Source organism: Anopheles bellator, chromosome 1 (genome assembly GCF_943735745.2).
Source record: "Anopheles bellator chromosome 1, idAnoBellAS_SP24_06.2, whole genome shotgun sequence".
Taxonomy (NCBI): Eukaryota; Metazoa; Arthropoda; class Insecta; order Diptera; family Culicidae; genus Anopheles; species Anopheles bellator.
The window spans coordinates 51,600,732-51,618,756 of NC_071285.1; the positions used below are offsets into that span (position 1 = coordinate 51,600,732).

The following is an 18,025-nucleotide window of genomic DNA, read 5'->3' on the forward strand; positions in this document are numbered from 1 at the left end:
CGTACCCGAAGTTACTGAGGTTGATAGAGTACCCGGTTGGGACAAATAGAGTCCCCGAAAACCAACGAATGTTCCTAGGAAATGATCGTACCATTTCATTTCTCATTCATCAAAATAAGGACCTTTATCACGAATTGATTTTTAGAGGGCCCTAGCTATGCTTCGAACTAATTTTAGGGCGTATATTTATTGAATTCTTGCATAAATGTTCGAAATAAGAATAAAACGCACCCCAAACTTGCCTATTCGTTCTACTCGCGCTTTTTTTAAACCATGTAGTACCCTTTTCCACTGGCTCAGGCTCGAGGAAGAAGAAAAGAAAAACCATTTTTCCAACCCGACATGTTGTCAGTTTCGCTAAACGGTTCCTCCCGGTGTCGGTGACGAACTGGGAGGGTACACATCGTTAATGGTCCTGTGGTTCGTAACCTCGGAACAGGGAAATTCGAAACCGAAGCGAAGGAATGCTCATTATTGGGCACAGATACAACCAAATAATGCAGCCCGTTGGTGTGATGCCACGCCAATCAGTACACAAAACAACCACTTCCCCACGCCACGACTTTTGTGTTCCAGATTCGCTTCCAAGAATAGCTATGAATCAATGGCTTTCAATGGCGCGGAACCCGTTTCTGATTTCCAATTGACGGCCGTTTTGAAGTTAATTCCGCGAATTCGAACCGCCACAAAATTCGCACACTCTGTGCGAAACTGAATTTACGATTTTTACCCAAAAATGTGCTTGCCTGAGCCACTTGCTGGTCGGCGCGCAAGAGAGAGAGAGAGAGAAAGCGAGTGTCGCTGGTGAATCCTTCTTTCCGATGGCCTTTGTGCGCATCCGGGACACCGCTTTCTTTTCATTAGAAGCACCATTTTAGTTTTATGTGGCCCGACCGCGCCCAACCTAATTTGCATTGGTCCGTGCAACAAAACCACGGTCCGTGTTTAGTGTTTTTTTTTGTGGGTCCTATGCCGATGCCGTTTACTCCTGCGCGCTTGGTTCGCAATATGGGATACGCTTAATGGTCACCGACTACCTCGGGTGCCGCCGAGGACGACGGCGGCCGGTGGGGACCATAAAACCCAGGTCGACCTTCCACGTCGTCGCGTCCCCGCTCTCGAGAGCAGGAAATTGTTTACACTTTCAAGTACAACGCTCCAAAATTAATTTCCCATTCGCAAAGGGGCGCTTTTCCGGGCGCACGCTTTTTTGTTGTTCTCTCCTCCTCCCCTTGGGGTCCTGGCTGGCCACTCACCGAAACGGGAGCTTCCCTTTTTGCGTGTGAGCGCGAAACGGTGAGTGGGCGCTTTAGCGTGGAGAGTTTTTCCACGCCATTTTTTATGAGATAGCCAGCCCGCCAGCCAGATGGTGGCCCGGGTTGCACTCTCGTGTGAATTGTCAAGTGCGTGCGCCGCCTTTTTTGTCGCCTTCCCAGTTCGAGAGTGGTTCGGAAAAATGGCGCCCTGCAACTGCATACTTCCCCTAGCCGCCCCCCGGGAACCGGAAGTCTCACCACGGGTCCTCGCGCGGAAATTGGGGAAACTGTTTGCCATTAATTATGACTCAATCGTCATGCGAGTTTAATTAATGCTCGTTTTTCTGTGTGCTCGATCGTGTGTGGGTGCAGCATGTGTTAAAGATAAATATTTATGAGCATCGTGGCGACCTTTCGATCATCATCCGGGCAGCCCGACCGCGGCCCACGGTGTGGTTTAAAACCATAATTAAAACAGGAGCAAATCGGTGGCGCACTCACAATTGGTTAGCATTTAAAAGGGTCCCATTTTTTCCGTCCTCTCGCTACATCGGATTACAGATTTAATTAAATTCTTCCCGGAACTCTGTTCCAGTATTTTGTTGCACTGAACTTTAGTTCTTCTTTTCCCTCTCTCTCTTTCTCTGCTTGTAGGTACGGGAATATCATCTCCACTAAGGCAATACTAGATAAAACAACAAACAAATGTAAAGGTAAGCTTGGGCGGAACAGTATCGGAACGCAAAAATTATGGGAATGTTCCGAATAGTCATCAAACAAGCAGCGAGCGCGTTCGGTTCAATCGTCACATCACGAACCAGCAACTCGATTAGCCCTCGCCCCCTTCTTGTGGAGACCCCGGCCGTGAAAACTAATAATTTCCGTTTTCTCTCTCTCGCTTTTCCACCGCCAGGATACGGATTTGTTGACTTCGAGTCGCCGGCGTGTGCCGAGGGTGCCGTCAAAGGGCTGCAAGCGAAGGGCATCCAAGCTCAGATGGCCAAAGTGGGTATCTGGGTGCTACATAGGCCGGCCATTGTACGTTTGTTTGCATGCAAGTAATACTTACACCCCTCTACTGCCTACCCTGTTTCTCTCTTGTTAGAAGACAACAACACCCCGTTCCGTTTCTAGAGCTCTCTAATCCAAACCACCCCACCAACCCCAAAAGAACCAGCCCCCTTCAAACCAGAAAACATACGCACACTAACCCGCATAACCTCGAATGTACTAATCGAACGCACACACCACACACATTCACACGAGTAACAAACCCAGACCGTTCTGGTGACGCTCGAGACGAAAGGACGACCGACGACGAAGACCAGAAAACGATCACGAAAGCCCCCCAACAAGAGAACCATCTCTCCTCAGTGGATCCTCGTTTTCTTCTTTTTTATTTCTATTTTATGCTTCAGTGCCGCTTATTTCAACCGGTTTTTTTGTTTTTTCGTCGTTTGTTTTGTGTTTTCGTAAAACAATTAGCTTTGACACATTTGACAGAGCCCGCGCTTTGATCGGATGAACGGCGTTGAACTAAAGCCAGGGCTTCTCGAAGCCAGTGGAGTGTGGCTTTCGGCACACATAAATGGGAGGTTCCGGAAAATGGGTGTCCGATTCTGAATCAGAATCGATGGGACCCCGATGAGAACGGCTTTCGAGAGGGCCTTTCGAACGACACCGGAAACCGCGGGCAACTTGTGAAAGAAGGCCCATTTTTCTGTCCATTTCGGAACACACGTTCCCGTAGGATTCACTTTTCTCTTTTATCTCGTTCCCGTAAAGCGACACAAATTGGGTCGGCCGGAATTCATGTTTATGGAGATCCACGCCCCCGATCCACGGGGCTCGCGCTTGGGGCCCCCTTTAGTACCGAATCTTAACGAACTCCCCAAACACTCCTCATGTTGCACGGCCGTACGGTACCGACGCTCGGCTTTATGGTGCACCCACCAGCCACCCCCGTCGATAAACAATCCGGAGGACGGTGGTGGGCACCGTCATGACCCCAGCATAATTTCTTATGCCGACCGCGCCGCTGCTGCTACTACGGGTTGGGTTCACTAACTTTCGCCACCGGCAGCAGCAGCAGCAACTCATTTAACGTAACTCCCATTTTCTCAGCAGCGCGTAGCACCTCCACAGAATGGGGCAACCTTTTCCAGTTCGAAAAACAGACCCCGCTCTGACCGCGACCCCCCGAGAGTCAGTGTGGTTCATCAAACACACCGCGACTGCCGCTGCCCAGAAGAGGAGAAGCGTGTTGTGGTTTGTGGTGTCGAAAGTTTTCTTTCGCTTTTCCTCGTTTTCTTTTTTCCCTCTCCGAGGACAGAAACTTGTCCGGGCCCCTGAGTCCAACCGCATGCGCTAGTTCGCACGGACAAACCCATGAACGGATTATAACTTCATCTACCGGACCCCCCGGTCACCTGGAGGCGGAGTGCTCAGTTCCACAGGAACGGAAAGCTTTGAAATAAATTTTCCCTTTCGGCATCGCGTCAGTGGTAGTGCTGTCCTGTCCGGAAGTGGAAGTGAAGCTGCGGGGGGCACGGTCGCCAGCGGCCGACAGGTATCCGATGGGAGGATCGATCACGATCCAGTCTTCTCAAGGGATCGTCCCCCGAAACAAACCGACGGCGATCTCCGCCAACTGTACATTCTGTGAAATGACCCCCCATAAAGGTGCACGGACTGCATCGTGGTAGTGTTGGCGCAAAACGCACACTTTCACACCCTCTAATCCTTGCGCTGTATATAAGCTCTCTTCACGATAACCAAACCAACTACTGGCCAAGCCATTAACCCTAACCCCCGATGCCGATGCCGTGCCATCGTCCGTCTGCTGAGTGTGTGCGTGTGTGTGCGTGTGTGTTCCTGTGTGCATCGAACGCTGCCCCCCCCAACTAACCCATGTACTAACACGACGAGCGCGGGAGCTCTCGGGCCCTCCCCTGGTAGCGGCTGGTTCGGTAATTGGGTTAGGTTTTTAAGTTGCTTCCATTTGTGTTCTTCCACAACTTCTTTGTCTGATTTGCGTGTTTCTTGTGTTTTGTTTCGGTTTTGGTTTTTGTTTATTCACTCCGCGAACTCTGGCTGTTCCGCCGCCGGAAGGTGGCACACACTTCACTTCAAGGTTCTTGTCCGCGAGCAATAGCAAAGCGACTTTAGTTAGACTCACCGCGACCGTTAGGAAGAATCGGGCACTATTGGAACTATTCAGAAGAAGTACGCAAGACGCGACCACCCAGCCAAGACGTTAACACGCGACTTAAGAAAAACGTCCACGGCCCAGGACGACGCGTGGACGCGCCTTTCCTTTTCCCACGCACCCGAGATATCCCGAGCAGCCAGCGAGCTGGATTTGTTTCAGTGACTGCAAGGAATCCGAAACAAATCTTAAACTCTCTCTACCATTTTCTTCGTCCGTTCGTCCCAATACCGTGTTTCTTAGTCTCGTTTTCTCGTTTCCTTTCGACCCACTAGACCCACCCAAGATTAGTATTAACACTTCCTTAGGACAATAGAATAGCGTTGGCGTTTTGTGGTTTTGCAATCTTTTCGGGGCTCTTCGAGCCTCCTCTTATAGAATGTGACACTAGACTAATCTGTTCTGTTGGGCTGTTGTACTTTTTTACCAGAACATGCTGATGCCTTTTCCCCGGGCCAGATAGATAGTTAGTCCTCTTTCTCTCTCTTTCTCTCTCTTTTTCTCTTCTTATCTATTTTTCGTGTTTCGTATCCCTAGATCATACTTCTCGGTTGGACCCCGTTCTAAGTAACATATCTATTTGTGCGGTTCCCGCCGCCGGCTAGAGTCTTGTGTCGTGGAGCCCAGCGTTTCCCCTGTAGTTTCCGTTCGAGTTTTCCCTAGGATAGAAGTACGCCGTCATAGTTCACAAGCCCTCGGTTCCGTTCCGTAGAGTTCCCACTCCTTACCCAATCCGTCGTTGTGATTCCGTTGTTTACGATCGCGTTTGATCGTGTACGTCTTTTGCTCTACAGTCCCAGACGCCGGCATCGATTGATTTAAATAAATACATCAATAGACAAGCATCACATCATCCTGTATGTTCCATCTTTGCCCACCAACGGTTGCATAAACAATATTGATTTCCTTTACACAACACACACGCCTTTCTGGTGTCTTCTTTATCGGCGGTGCCTTGCCGGCAGTGGCCGATCCATGAAGGCAGTGTGCCGGATGCAGTGACACGCACGGCGTCGTGGTTCGGTTAGGGTTTTGAAGCGCCACTTTTATACGCTCCATGGCCCGTTTATGTGCTGTGATGTCCTTTCCGGTGCCGCTGACACTCTGTCGCTCAAGTGGGCCACCAATTATCCTGGGATGGTTAAAAACAAAAGGGCCACCACCCAGCCTTTTGCTATTCATTTGCTATGCCCAACAAACGTAACGTGGTAATGTACCACACTGATCGCGCTTCAAGTCAAGTACCCGGGTCCGGGCGCAATGTTTTTCAATTCCCCAGCTACATTTTCGCTATTCTTTCATCCCATCGGCTTCTCTGCCCGTGTGCCGTCTGCTCATCCGGAAAGTAAAACGTGCCGTGAGTCGAGAGTCGCGTCAAGCGAGTTGTAATAAAGTCTCTCTGCCAAATCGCGCGCAGTCCCTCTAGTTACTACTTTAGTGTGTATAGAGCCTCCTCTTCCGTCGAATAGTTTAAACTTAGTTCCGCTAGCGCCCGTTGATTGGATCGTTTCGTTTAGTTGATATTGGTTGCCGATTGGCCACCGTAATAGCGTAAAGAGCCAGTGTATATGTGTACGCCTCAGTGTAATGTCTCAATCCAAACCGGCAATGCGGGGTCGAATGTAAATATATCCAGCCAGCCAGCCAGCCAGCCAGCAGACGACAGTTTTTAGTGTACATTGCGAAAGTTTATAATAGACCCTAACATCCATATCATATAAACACACAAATACAAACACACGCAGTTGTTGATCTAAACCATAGGCTGTATATGTTGGCCACGGTGTCACACCGTGTGCGCCCGTGACACACAGTTATTAACCGCCTCTAATCGAATGCTAACTTAACCCTACTGTACACATCATAGATATACATATTATACGTACCAAGAACCACACACTAGTGTACCTCTCATGCCCCATTGTTGACCACTGGCGCTAATCTGTCTCAATGTGCAACAACAACACTGATAACAGTCAGCTGCGTTCCGTTGGTTCGTTCCTACCTCTCTCGGTTGCCAAGCTGGCCAAAATATAAAGTGTTCCAAAAGTCAGCTCTTATTGAACACCCCCAGTGTATCCGTTACCGTTTTGGTTTTGTTAGCATTTAGCTTTAGCCATTTGTTTTAGCGAATTGTCAATAGTTAGTCCATTTTAACCGTTGCCATTTTGGTACAGCAGATATCGAATAGCAGTTGATACACCTTTTAGAGCGTTGCTAGAGAGTTACATACGAACCGGGGAACTAGTTACCGTTACACCTGTGTATAGTGAACGAACTTAAAAAAAAACATTCCACGGTCACTTTTACTCTCTTTTTCTATCTCTCTGCCTTTCTTTCTCTTTCTATCTGTATAATATCGCCCGTTGTTGTTCTGTTCTTAACCAACCAAGTAAACCGTTTTGTACACTAGCCTCTAGCTCTAGCGGCATTTCGTTTGCTCTACCACCAAACACACAAACACACAAACATTTATATATAAACAAAAAATAGTGTACAACCAACAAAATAAAACGTTCATAGTGAGCCGGCCAATTCACACCACATAAAAAAACTTTAGTATAAGACAAGCGTCACGCAAGCGTAGGTCAGTTAGAGCGACATTAGGACAGATACGTTACAGGACAGGCAGGGCTGTGAGGGCGCAAGTGCCTCTCAGAGTGGCGCAAACTAATGAGAAGCGAGTAGTTACCCCGCCGACCACGCGACCATTCCTCGCGGCTAACGGCGTTTATAGGACAGCAACAACAACAAACAGGAAAAGATAAACCCGGAGATTAACTTTGCAAAAAACGTTCGTTCGTCCCACGGTTCTTCATGTCGCCGCCGTCTGCTGCCTGCCCCGGGTGCCAGGGTTTCCCGTCGGTGGCTGTGTGTTACCGATTCGATACCGACTGCTGCTTATCGCGTTTGTCTCACTTGTTCCAGTCCGTCTGTTCTGTTTCTTTGATTAATTCGTTCCATTTTGGGTGTCTTCCTTTTTGTTGTGCCCGTTTGTGTTGTGTCCGCGTATTCCGCGTGTGAATTGTTTCTAATTGTATTCACACCGTGTTTCGGGATGCGTTTCTGTCGGGCTTCCGGTTTTTGACGATCGTCATCTCATCCGTACTGCACACCACCACCCATCGACCGCGCGACCGATCACTCTAATACACTCTTGTTCTTCTGTGCTCGTCATCCTGTCGTGTTTTTTGTTTTTTGGCGTGTGCCTTGGCATCATTCCCCCCTTCATGCGTATCATTCCATCGATAATGCTGCTCGACACACACCCACACAAACACGCTCGGTGTTCGGCTCGATTTTCTCGTCCTTTTAACGCGCCGCCACCGCCCTGCTGCTAGCCCGAGTTTGCCGAGTTCCGTCCAACGTTAAAGGCGACAGGATGTTGGATGCTCTCACTCTCTATCTGTCTCTCGCTCTCTTCCATCGACAGTGTCCTTGCCAACTATTTTTGCTTTCCCGAACCACGGACCACCACCGGTTCGTTAGTCGGATTTGTTTCCAAACGATAGCTCACGCAAAGAAAATCCGTCAATACCCCCCACCCACACACAGCGTTAGTTCCACCGTCGGCTCCGTCCGTCCGTCCGTCTGCCATTTTGTTTCGGATTTAGTTTTCTACCGTTTTTTTTTTCGTTCGTCTTACGAAATATCTGACCCCCAAAATGTGTCCGCAACCGATTGTCCGAGAGACCCAAGGCGCGCCCCCCAAGAAACGAGAAACCAGAACCAGATCGAAATAATTGCAAAAAAACAACAAAAATCAACGAGAGAGAGCTTCGCGCAGGCACGCGGAAGACGCAAAACTGTACTAATGATGTTTCTTTTCTTCCTCTTTCCGCCCCGTCTCGAATACGTGTGTGGTCATGGAATGTCCAATCTATCCGCACCACATTTCCCGTTCCGTTTAACTGTTAACACACTCTCCCTCGCCCACCCCCACACACACACAAACACACACACACCGTGTTGTCTTCCATAAACGAAAAATCTCCATTCCGGACACAAGCAGCAACAGGAGCAGGATCCAACCAATCTATACATTGCGAATCTTCCCTTGAACTACAAAGAGACGGACGTTGAGAATCTACTCTCCAAGTACGGCCAGGTCATCTCGACCCGAATTCTGCGCGATCAGAATGCACAGTCGAAAGGTAAGCTGGCGCGCCGCCGCCAATGTCAGCCCAATGGGTCACTCAACTTCTCTGCTTCTACTTCCAGGTGTTGGATTCGCCCGGATGGAATCGCGGGACAAGTGCGAACAGATTATTCAGATGTTTAACGGCAACCAGCTGCCGGGGGCGAAGGAACCGCTGCTGGTGAAGTTTGCCGACGGTGGCTCGAAGAAGAAGAACCCGTTCAAGAGCCCGGACCCGAACACGCGGACCTGGCGCGAGGGAGCCGAGGGCATCCCGGTGACCTACGACCCGAGCATGCAGCAGAACGGTATCGGTGTGAACGTCGGCACACACATCAACATGCCGTACAGAGGGTTCAGCACACCGCAGGTTGGCGGTTACGCCGCCGTGCCCGGCTCGCAGTGGGTGCCGAGCTACATGATGACCCAAGCGATCGCCCCGGTAGAGGAGCAGGTACGCGGCTCGCGGGGAGTGCTATCACGTTTGACCGGCGCCCAAGATTTCCAATCCTTCCTTCCGTGTTCCGGTTCGTTGCAGCAATACGTTCAGGTTCCTGCTTCCCACCTGTCGGTCGGCACACCGTACAAGACGGACGGCGTAACGCAGGTGCAGCCGCGAGGCGTTTCGATGATCATGTCCAGCGACAATCCTGCTGCCGTGCAGTACGGTATGATGCCACAACTGGCCACACTGCAGATTGGCTCATCGGTACGTATCCGGGGTCGATTTCCGCGTAGACACAATAACCAATGTGCCTTTCTTTTTTAGCCCATCCTGTCACTCCCCCAGCAGCAGTACATCAGCCCAACCTACCCGTACTATCCGACCCATCCGACGTCCGTGATCCACACGCTACAGATGGGTGATACGGAGCAGGCCAGCACGGCCGCCTCGCCGGACGAAGCGTACACCACGCAGTATCAGCATGCTCCAAAGTAGATCTGCTGCTACTTCCCACTTCCCGAACGGTCTGCCAGGAGCAGCAGCACCACCACCACCAGTCCTCCCGACGACACCTCAGATCATCACCAACACCTTCTAGCACTACGATCATCCGTCTCTCGCAGAACAGCAGCAACGGTAGCAGGGACGGGAGAGTGACGGTAGCAAACAAGAACAACTACACAGCAACAACAACAGAGCGACGATCGCCAGTGCGATCTGTCAACCAGAGAAAAAAAACAACAAACACAAACACAGACACTACCAAAAACGAGGAAACACATCAAAAGAGCATTGCCTGTTAACCTTGCGTGTGCGGGCGAGAATTCGTTTCCGAACGTGTGTTCCTTTCCTTTCCAACCATGATGATGCTGCCACGATCGATCGATCGATCCAGCGTCCAGCATCATCGATCGGGTCGGATCGATGGCGAATGACGATGATGAACGAATACGAAAAGAATATCGATGGCGACGGTGAACGAAACCGATAAAAAGTTTTAAAGATGAGCGTGAGCGAGCGGTGGGGCCGGCGCGAAACGAAGAAGGAAACGAGCGAACACGATCCCCGGAACAACCGCCCGGAATTGAATTGTAAATTGTTTATCCTTAATTTGCTTGCACCTCATCGGGGGCGCAACCAACAGCGTAACAGCATAAAACCGAGACAGAAAAAGTGCACGAGATCAAGAGAAAGAAGAAAAGAAAGAAAGAAAAAGAGAAAGAGAGAAAGAAAGAAAGAAAGCAAGCAAGAAAGAAAGAAAGAAAGAAAGAAAGAAAGAAAGAAAGAAAGAAAGAAAGAAAGAAAGATACAAAGAGAGAGAGAGAGAGAGAGAGAGAGAGAGAGAGAGAGAAAGTCCCCGAATCACATCACAATCTCATGCGCGGGGGGTCGCAAAATCGAACGATCAATCGGGCGAAAAGTTGATGGAGTTAGAGATTGTGATGTTTTCTGTTTGTTTTTTCCTGTGAAACTCCCTCTCCTTGGACCTTCACCCGATGGTGGGGCCAACCTGAAATGAAAGAGATACCTCAAAGATACCACCCCCAGAGAGGAGAGTAGTACCCGTGCGTTCCGGCGTGGCATTCGATTGTGGCCAATGGCGACAATTGAACGACGCGCGCCAATGACACGAGGACGAGCACCATGCATCGTTGGTGAAGAATACAGCGAAACCAATCGGGCGGGTCGCTACTAAGAACGGATACGGCGAACGAGATACGGACAGAGACCGACTGTGAAGGAGAATAATATAGACTTTTGGACCTCATATTCGAATGAGGCGGAGGAAGAGTTGATGTGGGACTGTTTTTTTATCATTATTATTATTTAAACAGCGCCTAACGCTTGCATTCGAAAGAAGCGGCCCCTTTTGGGCCCTGCACACACCGGCTTAACGCATGGCAGAGACCCATGAAGCTGACTGACGCACCCCTACTAACCGGGGTTTTTCGATACCCGAATAGTTCATTCGGCTGACCACATTCGATGCCAGGAGAAGCTGGAAGGAAAACCGCATCCAGCCACGAAAACTTTGCGTCACGGGCACTGAGTTTTCGGATCCTTTCCGATTCTTTCGAGCTCTTAGTAATGATGCCCGCGTGTTTTTCTTTTGTTTTCTCTTCCGTGTTTGAGTTTCGCGTTCCCTATCAATTCTTCCCCCGCTCGGAAGTGTGTCGCTAACTGATTTTAGTAGGTGTAATTTTAATTTATTGTTTCCCTTGTTTCCCTTGTTCCCCTGAATTATGTTTTTTGTCATGGTTAATTTAAAAAGCTCGCCGAATGCGCAAACCGAGTGGTGCCGCACAGCGAGCAAGTAGTAGAAGTAACTATGAAACGAAGCGAAAGAGATGTGAACAGTAGGGTCACAGTGTGGGTCGCCTGTCGCAAAGTAGAAAACAGAGCTTTCAGGGACAGCACAGAGAGCGAGAGAAGCACAGTATGTGCGCGCTGCGGAGTGACGCAGACGCATCGGATGAATGGACGGAAGAATGCTAGTTTATTTCAATTTCCTAGACCGATTATTGGAAGTAAAAGTCGTAGCAAAATGGGGGAAGCCCCCCGGAACGGGAGAAGGGGACGGGTTTTAGGAAAGAAAATGGGTGGACAGTGAGCGCCGTGGATGACTGACAAGCGCGGCGCAGGCGATTAATGCCGCCTGAGTTTTGAATCTTACCTTTATGCATGGTGACTGGCAATGGAGAGAAAACACCGTTGATCGTTCGTAGAATGACATCCCCGCGAGGGTAGGCAAAGCATGGAAGGAAGGCCCACAAGAAAGAGCAAGAAAATTGCATCGAAAGATGAACTCGAAAAATCGTCAAAAACAGCTCCGAGTCAATCCCGCGACGACAGAAGCGCGCGCGAATGATCATCCTAATTTAATAAGATTTAGTATTTAGTGCGTTTAGTACGTTAAGTAGGATTTTTTCGAAAGATTTTGCAACTCTTTCCTCACAGTCTCCGATTTGGTTTCGATGCTTCTACCTTTTCGTTTGAACATTTTCCTTTTGTTTATTCCAATTTTTCCTTTCGTCTGTTTTCTTTTTTTTGTTTAAAAGTCACTCTTTTTTTCCACTGCCTGCAGCACCCTTTCTTTGTGCGTTTAAGTGTAAACGCCATTTTGTGTGATTGTGATAGCGCGACAGGACACAGGATTGAGTGAAAGTAGAGAAACCCCAGAAACGCGGATTGAACAAACGGAAAAGAAACGAAAACGGATCTGGCTCAGAGGAAAGTGAAACTTACAGCGGAAAAAGAGTAAATGAACCTAGAAACGGTTCTACGAGGTGTGCGCGCGATAATGCTGAATGTTTGTCTTGGCCGTATTGCTGTTTCGTTCACAATTTTTGTTTATGTTTTCCTATCCTTCCCTATTGGCAAATGACTTTGCTTCCTTGTCTTTTGATCCCTTTCGGAGAAGATACAAAAAAAACACACACTCAGACACACACAAACGGAAACATACCACGAGCGCCAAAACGCGCGGCGTCAAACGAGAATCACAACACACTGTGTACGGGGGAAGGTGTTTGAGTTGTTAATGGAGCGAAGGTGGGCGATCTTCGGGCGGTTCTGGACCTGTGCGTCGATCAGCCTCAGAGAGAGAGAGGGAGAGAGAGAAAGAGAGAGAGAGAGAATGCGGATGAATAAATGATAGCGAGTAGAGAAAACCTGACCTGACTGCCGATGATGTTCTCGCGCTCGGGTCCTTGGGCGGGATGGGATCGAAATTCTTCTGAGAAACTTTGACAATGTCGCGACAATGCACCGCTAAAATAGTGCTGTTATGAAGCCACTCCGGTAACACAGAACGTTTGGTGAGTTTTTATTGTTTCTATATTTTCCCATCCCTTTTTAGTTCTTTACACCGCGTGGCACCGTAACTCCCACAGCCCCATACGAATCGCAACGCTTTCGTGTAAGTTTTTCGGTTATCGCTATTTGTGCGCGATTTGTGTATATGTTTTGTTTTGTTTCAGTTTTTAGTTGTTACTTTGACTTGTAAGGCATAACACCCGTTTGGTTCGAGGGACGAGGGACGCATTTGCCGTGTGCCAGTGCATTCGAACGATTCACCGAACCGACCTGTATACGTGTGCAAGAGTGTGCATTTTTCCCCATATGTCTACTGGTTCTTGCCGATGCCCCCACAATCATAACCGCGAAGAAATCGATGGAAATTACCAAAACGCTACCTGATGATGATGCTACCGGAAAAATCAGCGAATGAAAACAAATTGTGCCTTTTCCACAATTTATTTTCCACAAACACGAAAATGGGAGACTCCTTGTTACCATTTGCTCTATAATGAAGAAGCCAAAACCTTATGAAAAGACGTGCGTGTGCGTATGGTGGATAACAAGTCACTCAACACGTTGACCTTCAATGATAAGAAAAGTAACTGATACTGACGGGCACGAACGCACGAAGCAGTAGAAACCACATTGAACGAGACCCAGATGCTACACACAAATTGGGCTAGCGAAAAAAAGGGTACCGCACTATCATTCGGAAGCGGGGCACAACAGTGTACGATAATATGTGTGAAACAGAGAACAATACAAAAATTGATAAAAAGTAACATGAACAACTCATGCACCATTTCATATGAGTATAGTGAAGAAGCTAATCAAACATACAATTCCAAACGAAAGCGAAACGAGCCAAACAGGAGATGGTGTGCGCTGCGCGAAAGGAGTCAAGCACGAAAGCACAACACAAACAACTATCGCAGCACGAACAGGTGAAAACAAGAGGAAATAACAAACTTTTCTACACAAATATTTTTGAAAGTCCCTTTTTCCAGTTGTTGAATTTTCATTGAATTGAATTGAATAGTGACACTAGCGGTGAACGAGTTCATACAAAAACCGCCCGAAACACCCGACAGGGCACTGGAGCCGGACAGAGAAGCATACATATGTATATGTCTCTGCAGGACGCTTGGTATTGTTTGAAAAATCAAAACGCGCGTGACGATTAGACCCTTATCTGGCTTAGCCTTCAGGCTTCGATCACTCGAGCGTATACTTTAATTGAAGGCGACCTTTGATGGATTCACATTGCCCTCGAGGGTTCAACACAAAAGTAAAACATAAACCTCAAAACACAAGGATGCATCTGGCTAACGAAACTCCTCGAAACACGAAAGCAAACCCACAGAGGTAGAGAGAGAGACAACGCGAAAAAGTTAAGATCCTCTTTTCACCTTTTCCAAACTCCAGTAAAGCAAAATCCTACGATCCATATCTGCAGGACCTCGTGGCCGCTCCGACTTCCTGCTACCGAAATGGATTCTATACCAAAAGGCATTGTTTTGAACATTATGTATGCCAACAACCGAGTTGAGGAGAACTAGTGGAGAAAATGGACAAGTGTACCGCTGGGCGACCGCTCTTTCGATAATGATGATTTGCCAGCGAACGTGCAACCATTAATAGTAGTAAAGTATTGCTTATCTACAGCGCTAATGACACTTGTAATCACATACACGATATAATCACAACATAGGCTAATGAGAGAAACCGGGAAGCGAACGGGGAAAGGTGAACGAAGAAACAAAAGGCGATATAAAGAAGCGAAACAGGAGAGGAATATAAAGAAATATTATGCTTATTTTTAGAACACGAATTGACACTTTGCCTGCCGACTGCAGGATGCAACCGGAGGCAGCAACTGCGGTCCGGTTGCATCCGCTGCAAACACGCTATGTGATAATATGTTTCATGCTGTGATACAGAGGTAATAGTCTCCTTTTGTTTTGCTGTTATGCTTGTATTGTTTAATCAAAAGAAGACAAAAATACGAGATACGCTACATCTAATAAGAAATTCCCCCTAGCCCCGGGTTAGAGAGAGAGAGAGATCGAGTGCTTACTTTCGAACCACAACAGTTCGTTTGCTTCAGTTGTAACCTTTCGCAGTGATCCGGTGGCTCCTGTGGAACGAGATCGCTGTTGTTTAGTTTAGCACTATTACCAAATTGTCTTTGGATTGCGTCATTGTTGCTTCCATTAGTTTACTTAGAAGTTGTTATCCACGTTGAATGTGCACCATCTATTCACGCACTTCACTGTCGCGCACATTCGAACGGAAAGACTGATTCCAAAGGCACACACCGTCGATTGTATGGCCGACGATGATGATGGTGGTGCGCAGTGTAGCACGATCCCTAAGTCCGCGGTACGGTACGGAAACCGGTGCAGTGTACTTTACTACCAGTCCCCGGACAGGACCCGAGCTGCGGAACAAAACTCTATTTTGTACACCTTTGCAAAGCCGATCTTTCCGAGAGGAGCATATTCATAACGAGATCGCCATACCTAGAGCAAGAGTTCGCCACAGACGCTACGCTGTACAGAGCTGTTTTTACAAAGTGTGCACGTGCAGTGCGCGAGGGATGGAAGTGTTTTACCACACAGTGCTGAGCCCACAGTTATTATATCCCAAAACGGGGCCGATCGATCGATGCCTAGCCGATACTGTAAATTAAAGCCGCGAAGACGACAGCGAACGGCAAACCATCCAAAGATGATTATATTTTTTGCGGTCAATCGCCAAAAAGCCCATTTTCTCCGCCAGCTTCTCGCCAATCCGGCTGTGCATGTTCAAAGATGTTGGTAAAAATCATTTCGGATTCACTAAAAACAAAAGACGGCTAAACCACGAACCCATTCTCTCTTCTCTAGCGACTCACTGTTGAACGAACACCCTTTACCAAGCTGAAACGACTAAACACGCACTCTATAAAAACACAAAAAACGGCCAACCCTTAAATCTCAAAATGCACTTCTCTTTGCAAGGGTACATACTAACCATACATAGATCAAACGGACACAAAGAAAACAGAACGCGAAACAATAAAACGAAGCATAAACAATTCTATCATTGAAAACCTTCCACGAAAGGTTTGAAAACGGAACGAGCCAGAAACGAACGGCGTAACAATAATGATCGCGCAAACCGAAGCGACAGAAACGAACCTGAAACACGGAACAAATGCGGATCGCGTGAGCGGAAGTATAGACAGGAACAGTTGTATAAAACCCCGGCTAGACTCCCTTCTAGGCCAACGCACGAATTCGTCGCAATAATCCCTATGAATCGACTGAGTAGTAGCAGCAGCGTAGTAGCGTCCAAGCGCCATTCCCCACTCTGTTCACGTAGAAGAAGTTTAGCAGTATCGAACAGTGCCGACGCACCGTAACAAAACCCGTGCGGGCGCGTACGGGCAAAACTGGTGTTAGTTTGTTGTGTGCCGTAGTAGCTACCTTTAGGAAACGAGCCACACGCGCGCGATGAGTGTTGCTAAGTGTGTGAATGTTAGATAAAAGCGCTAGCCGGATCGGGAGCCGGAGTAAAATCAATAGGTGACAGCGCGCTGGCTGGCTGGTGGTTGGTGATCGTCGGGATTCGTCGCTGCGCAGAACCGGGCGTTCGCTCCTCAACTGTGCATAACCCACCCAGCCTGCAACAGAAGGTAGCCATGTTTGCAGTTTTCCCCCACACGCCACATGAATGGGGCGTTTTTCTTTTAGTAATACGTAGTTGGGTGCACGCCTCGGTGCATCTTAGTCGGTAGGAGTCACAGGATCGCTGTCGAGGATCATCCTGTCATCTGTGTACCGTTCGAGCGCGCGCCGGAAAACGGTCGAAAAGCTCGACCGAACCGCAAACAAACAAAGCTACAAAACGAAGCAAAACCAAAACAAACAACAAGAACAAAAAAAGCATAAGAAAAACAAATGATGTAATACATTAATATAGCAGTGGCACGGTTTCTTGCACGGTGATTTTTTCGAACCATTTACCTTTTAGAGGGAGTCAACGAACGGTGGCGAAAGAACTCGCGTGTGCGGCGAGTGCGAGTGTGTGGTTGCGAGCATGGTGGGGCTCGCTCGCAGACCCCCTTCGGTGCAGCATCCGCAGCATCCGGAACGGCGAGCGGGACCAGCCGCAGGCAGACACTCGCATGCGTGGATACAAATTGAGAAATACAGGAGAAATACGGACAACCTGGCGCCATCTGGCGGCGCGCGGTGGATGTAGGTTTTTTGGTGGTTTTTAGAGGGCCACAAAGGGGCCCACACTTCCCTTACAGGGCGCACGATCGCCGACGAAGTAGTACAGTTGTAGGCCATAGTTTGTAGCAGTGTTAGCCCGTAGTAGCCCGTAGTTGTGTAGTAGGCGCTGCCGCAGTAGCAGCAGCAGCAGCAGCAGCAGCGCAGTAACCGAGGCAGCAGGCAATAGTGTAGTGTAAGGCAGCAGAGTGTAGCTATCGTAGCAACCGCAGCCCTTCTAGTGTGCTCATTTTCTTCCACCGCTCGCTCGGAGAAGAACTGATACGTGGACAGTGAGAACAAACACATCAGGACTTGTAAGTCTGATTTATTGTGAATCCTTTTTTTCTCTCTCCCTCACTCTCTTTGTAGAGCAGAGCGTGTGTATGTGTGTGTAGAACGCGATGGCATGTACGTGGGGGTGGGGGCGATGTAGTGGCCGTTGTTGTTGTGGTGTGATTAGCGTACCCGCGGGGGAACTGCCGTTGCGAAGCAAGGTCTTACGTCTGACCCGTTTAATTCGGCGATCGGGTACCGGCTAATCGGGTCGGTTCGTTCGTCGAGTAAACCATCCCCGTTGTCCGGCGCGGCGTCTGGGCGTGACGCTTCCTTCGATGAGTCACGGACGGACTGCGGTGGAGTTGACCGGACAACTGTGAGGAAGACACGTAGAGTGTCTTACCTCTACACGGTAGTTTGTGTTGGGAGAGTGCCCGCCTTACCGTGGGTCGGGGGACTGGGCACTTCCATAATGCTGTGGAACGGTGAAGTGAAACACTAGCACGGAGTGGTTAGCTTAATCTCCGGCTCAGGAATACTTGTTCTCTGAGTCGTTCGTCTTTATTTTTATACTGTTTAAACTTGCGTTCCCGGGATCTATTTCGTTTACATGTTTATCTTACGGGTGGTCTAATTTCT

At 48.6% G+C, this 18,025-nt stretch overlaps 1 protein-coding gene across 7 annotated transcripts in view; it reads left to right on the forward strand.

Annotated features, from left to right (window-relative positions):
• LOC131205961 (protein alan shepard) overlaps window positions 1–12,701 on the forward strand; it is a 141,077-nt gene extending 128,376 nt beyond the window's left edge. For 4 of the 7 annotated variants that reach the window (XM_058198287.1, XM_058198286.1, XM_058198290.1 and 1 more), the window contains 6 exons: window positions 1,911–1,969; window positions 2,170–2,294; window positions 8,474–8,618; window positions 8,686–9,056; window positions 9,141–9,311; window positions 9,372–12,701. In XM_058198287.1, coding sequence (XP_058054270.1) covers window positions 1,911–1,969; window positions 2,170–2,294; window positions 8,474–8,618; window positions 8,686–9,056; window positions 9,141–9,311; window positions 9,372–9,542 — 1,042 coding nt within the window. In that variant the 3' untranslated portion in view covers window positions 9,543–12,701. The remainder of the gene's footprint in view (window positions 1–1,910; window positions 1,970–2,169; window positions 2,295–8,473; window positions 8,619–8,685; window positions 9,057–9,140; window positions 9,312–9,371) is intronic. The other 3 variants (XM_058198288.1, XM_058198291.1, XM_058198289.1) reach the window with 2 other exon arrangements.
• Window positions 12,702–18,025: the final 5,324 nt, after the last annotated feature.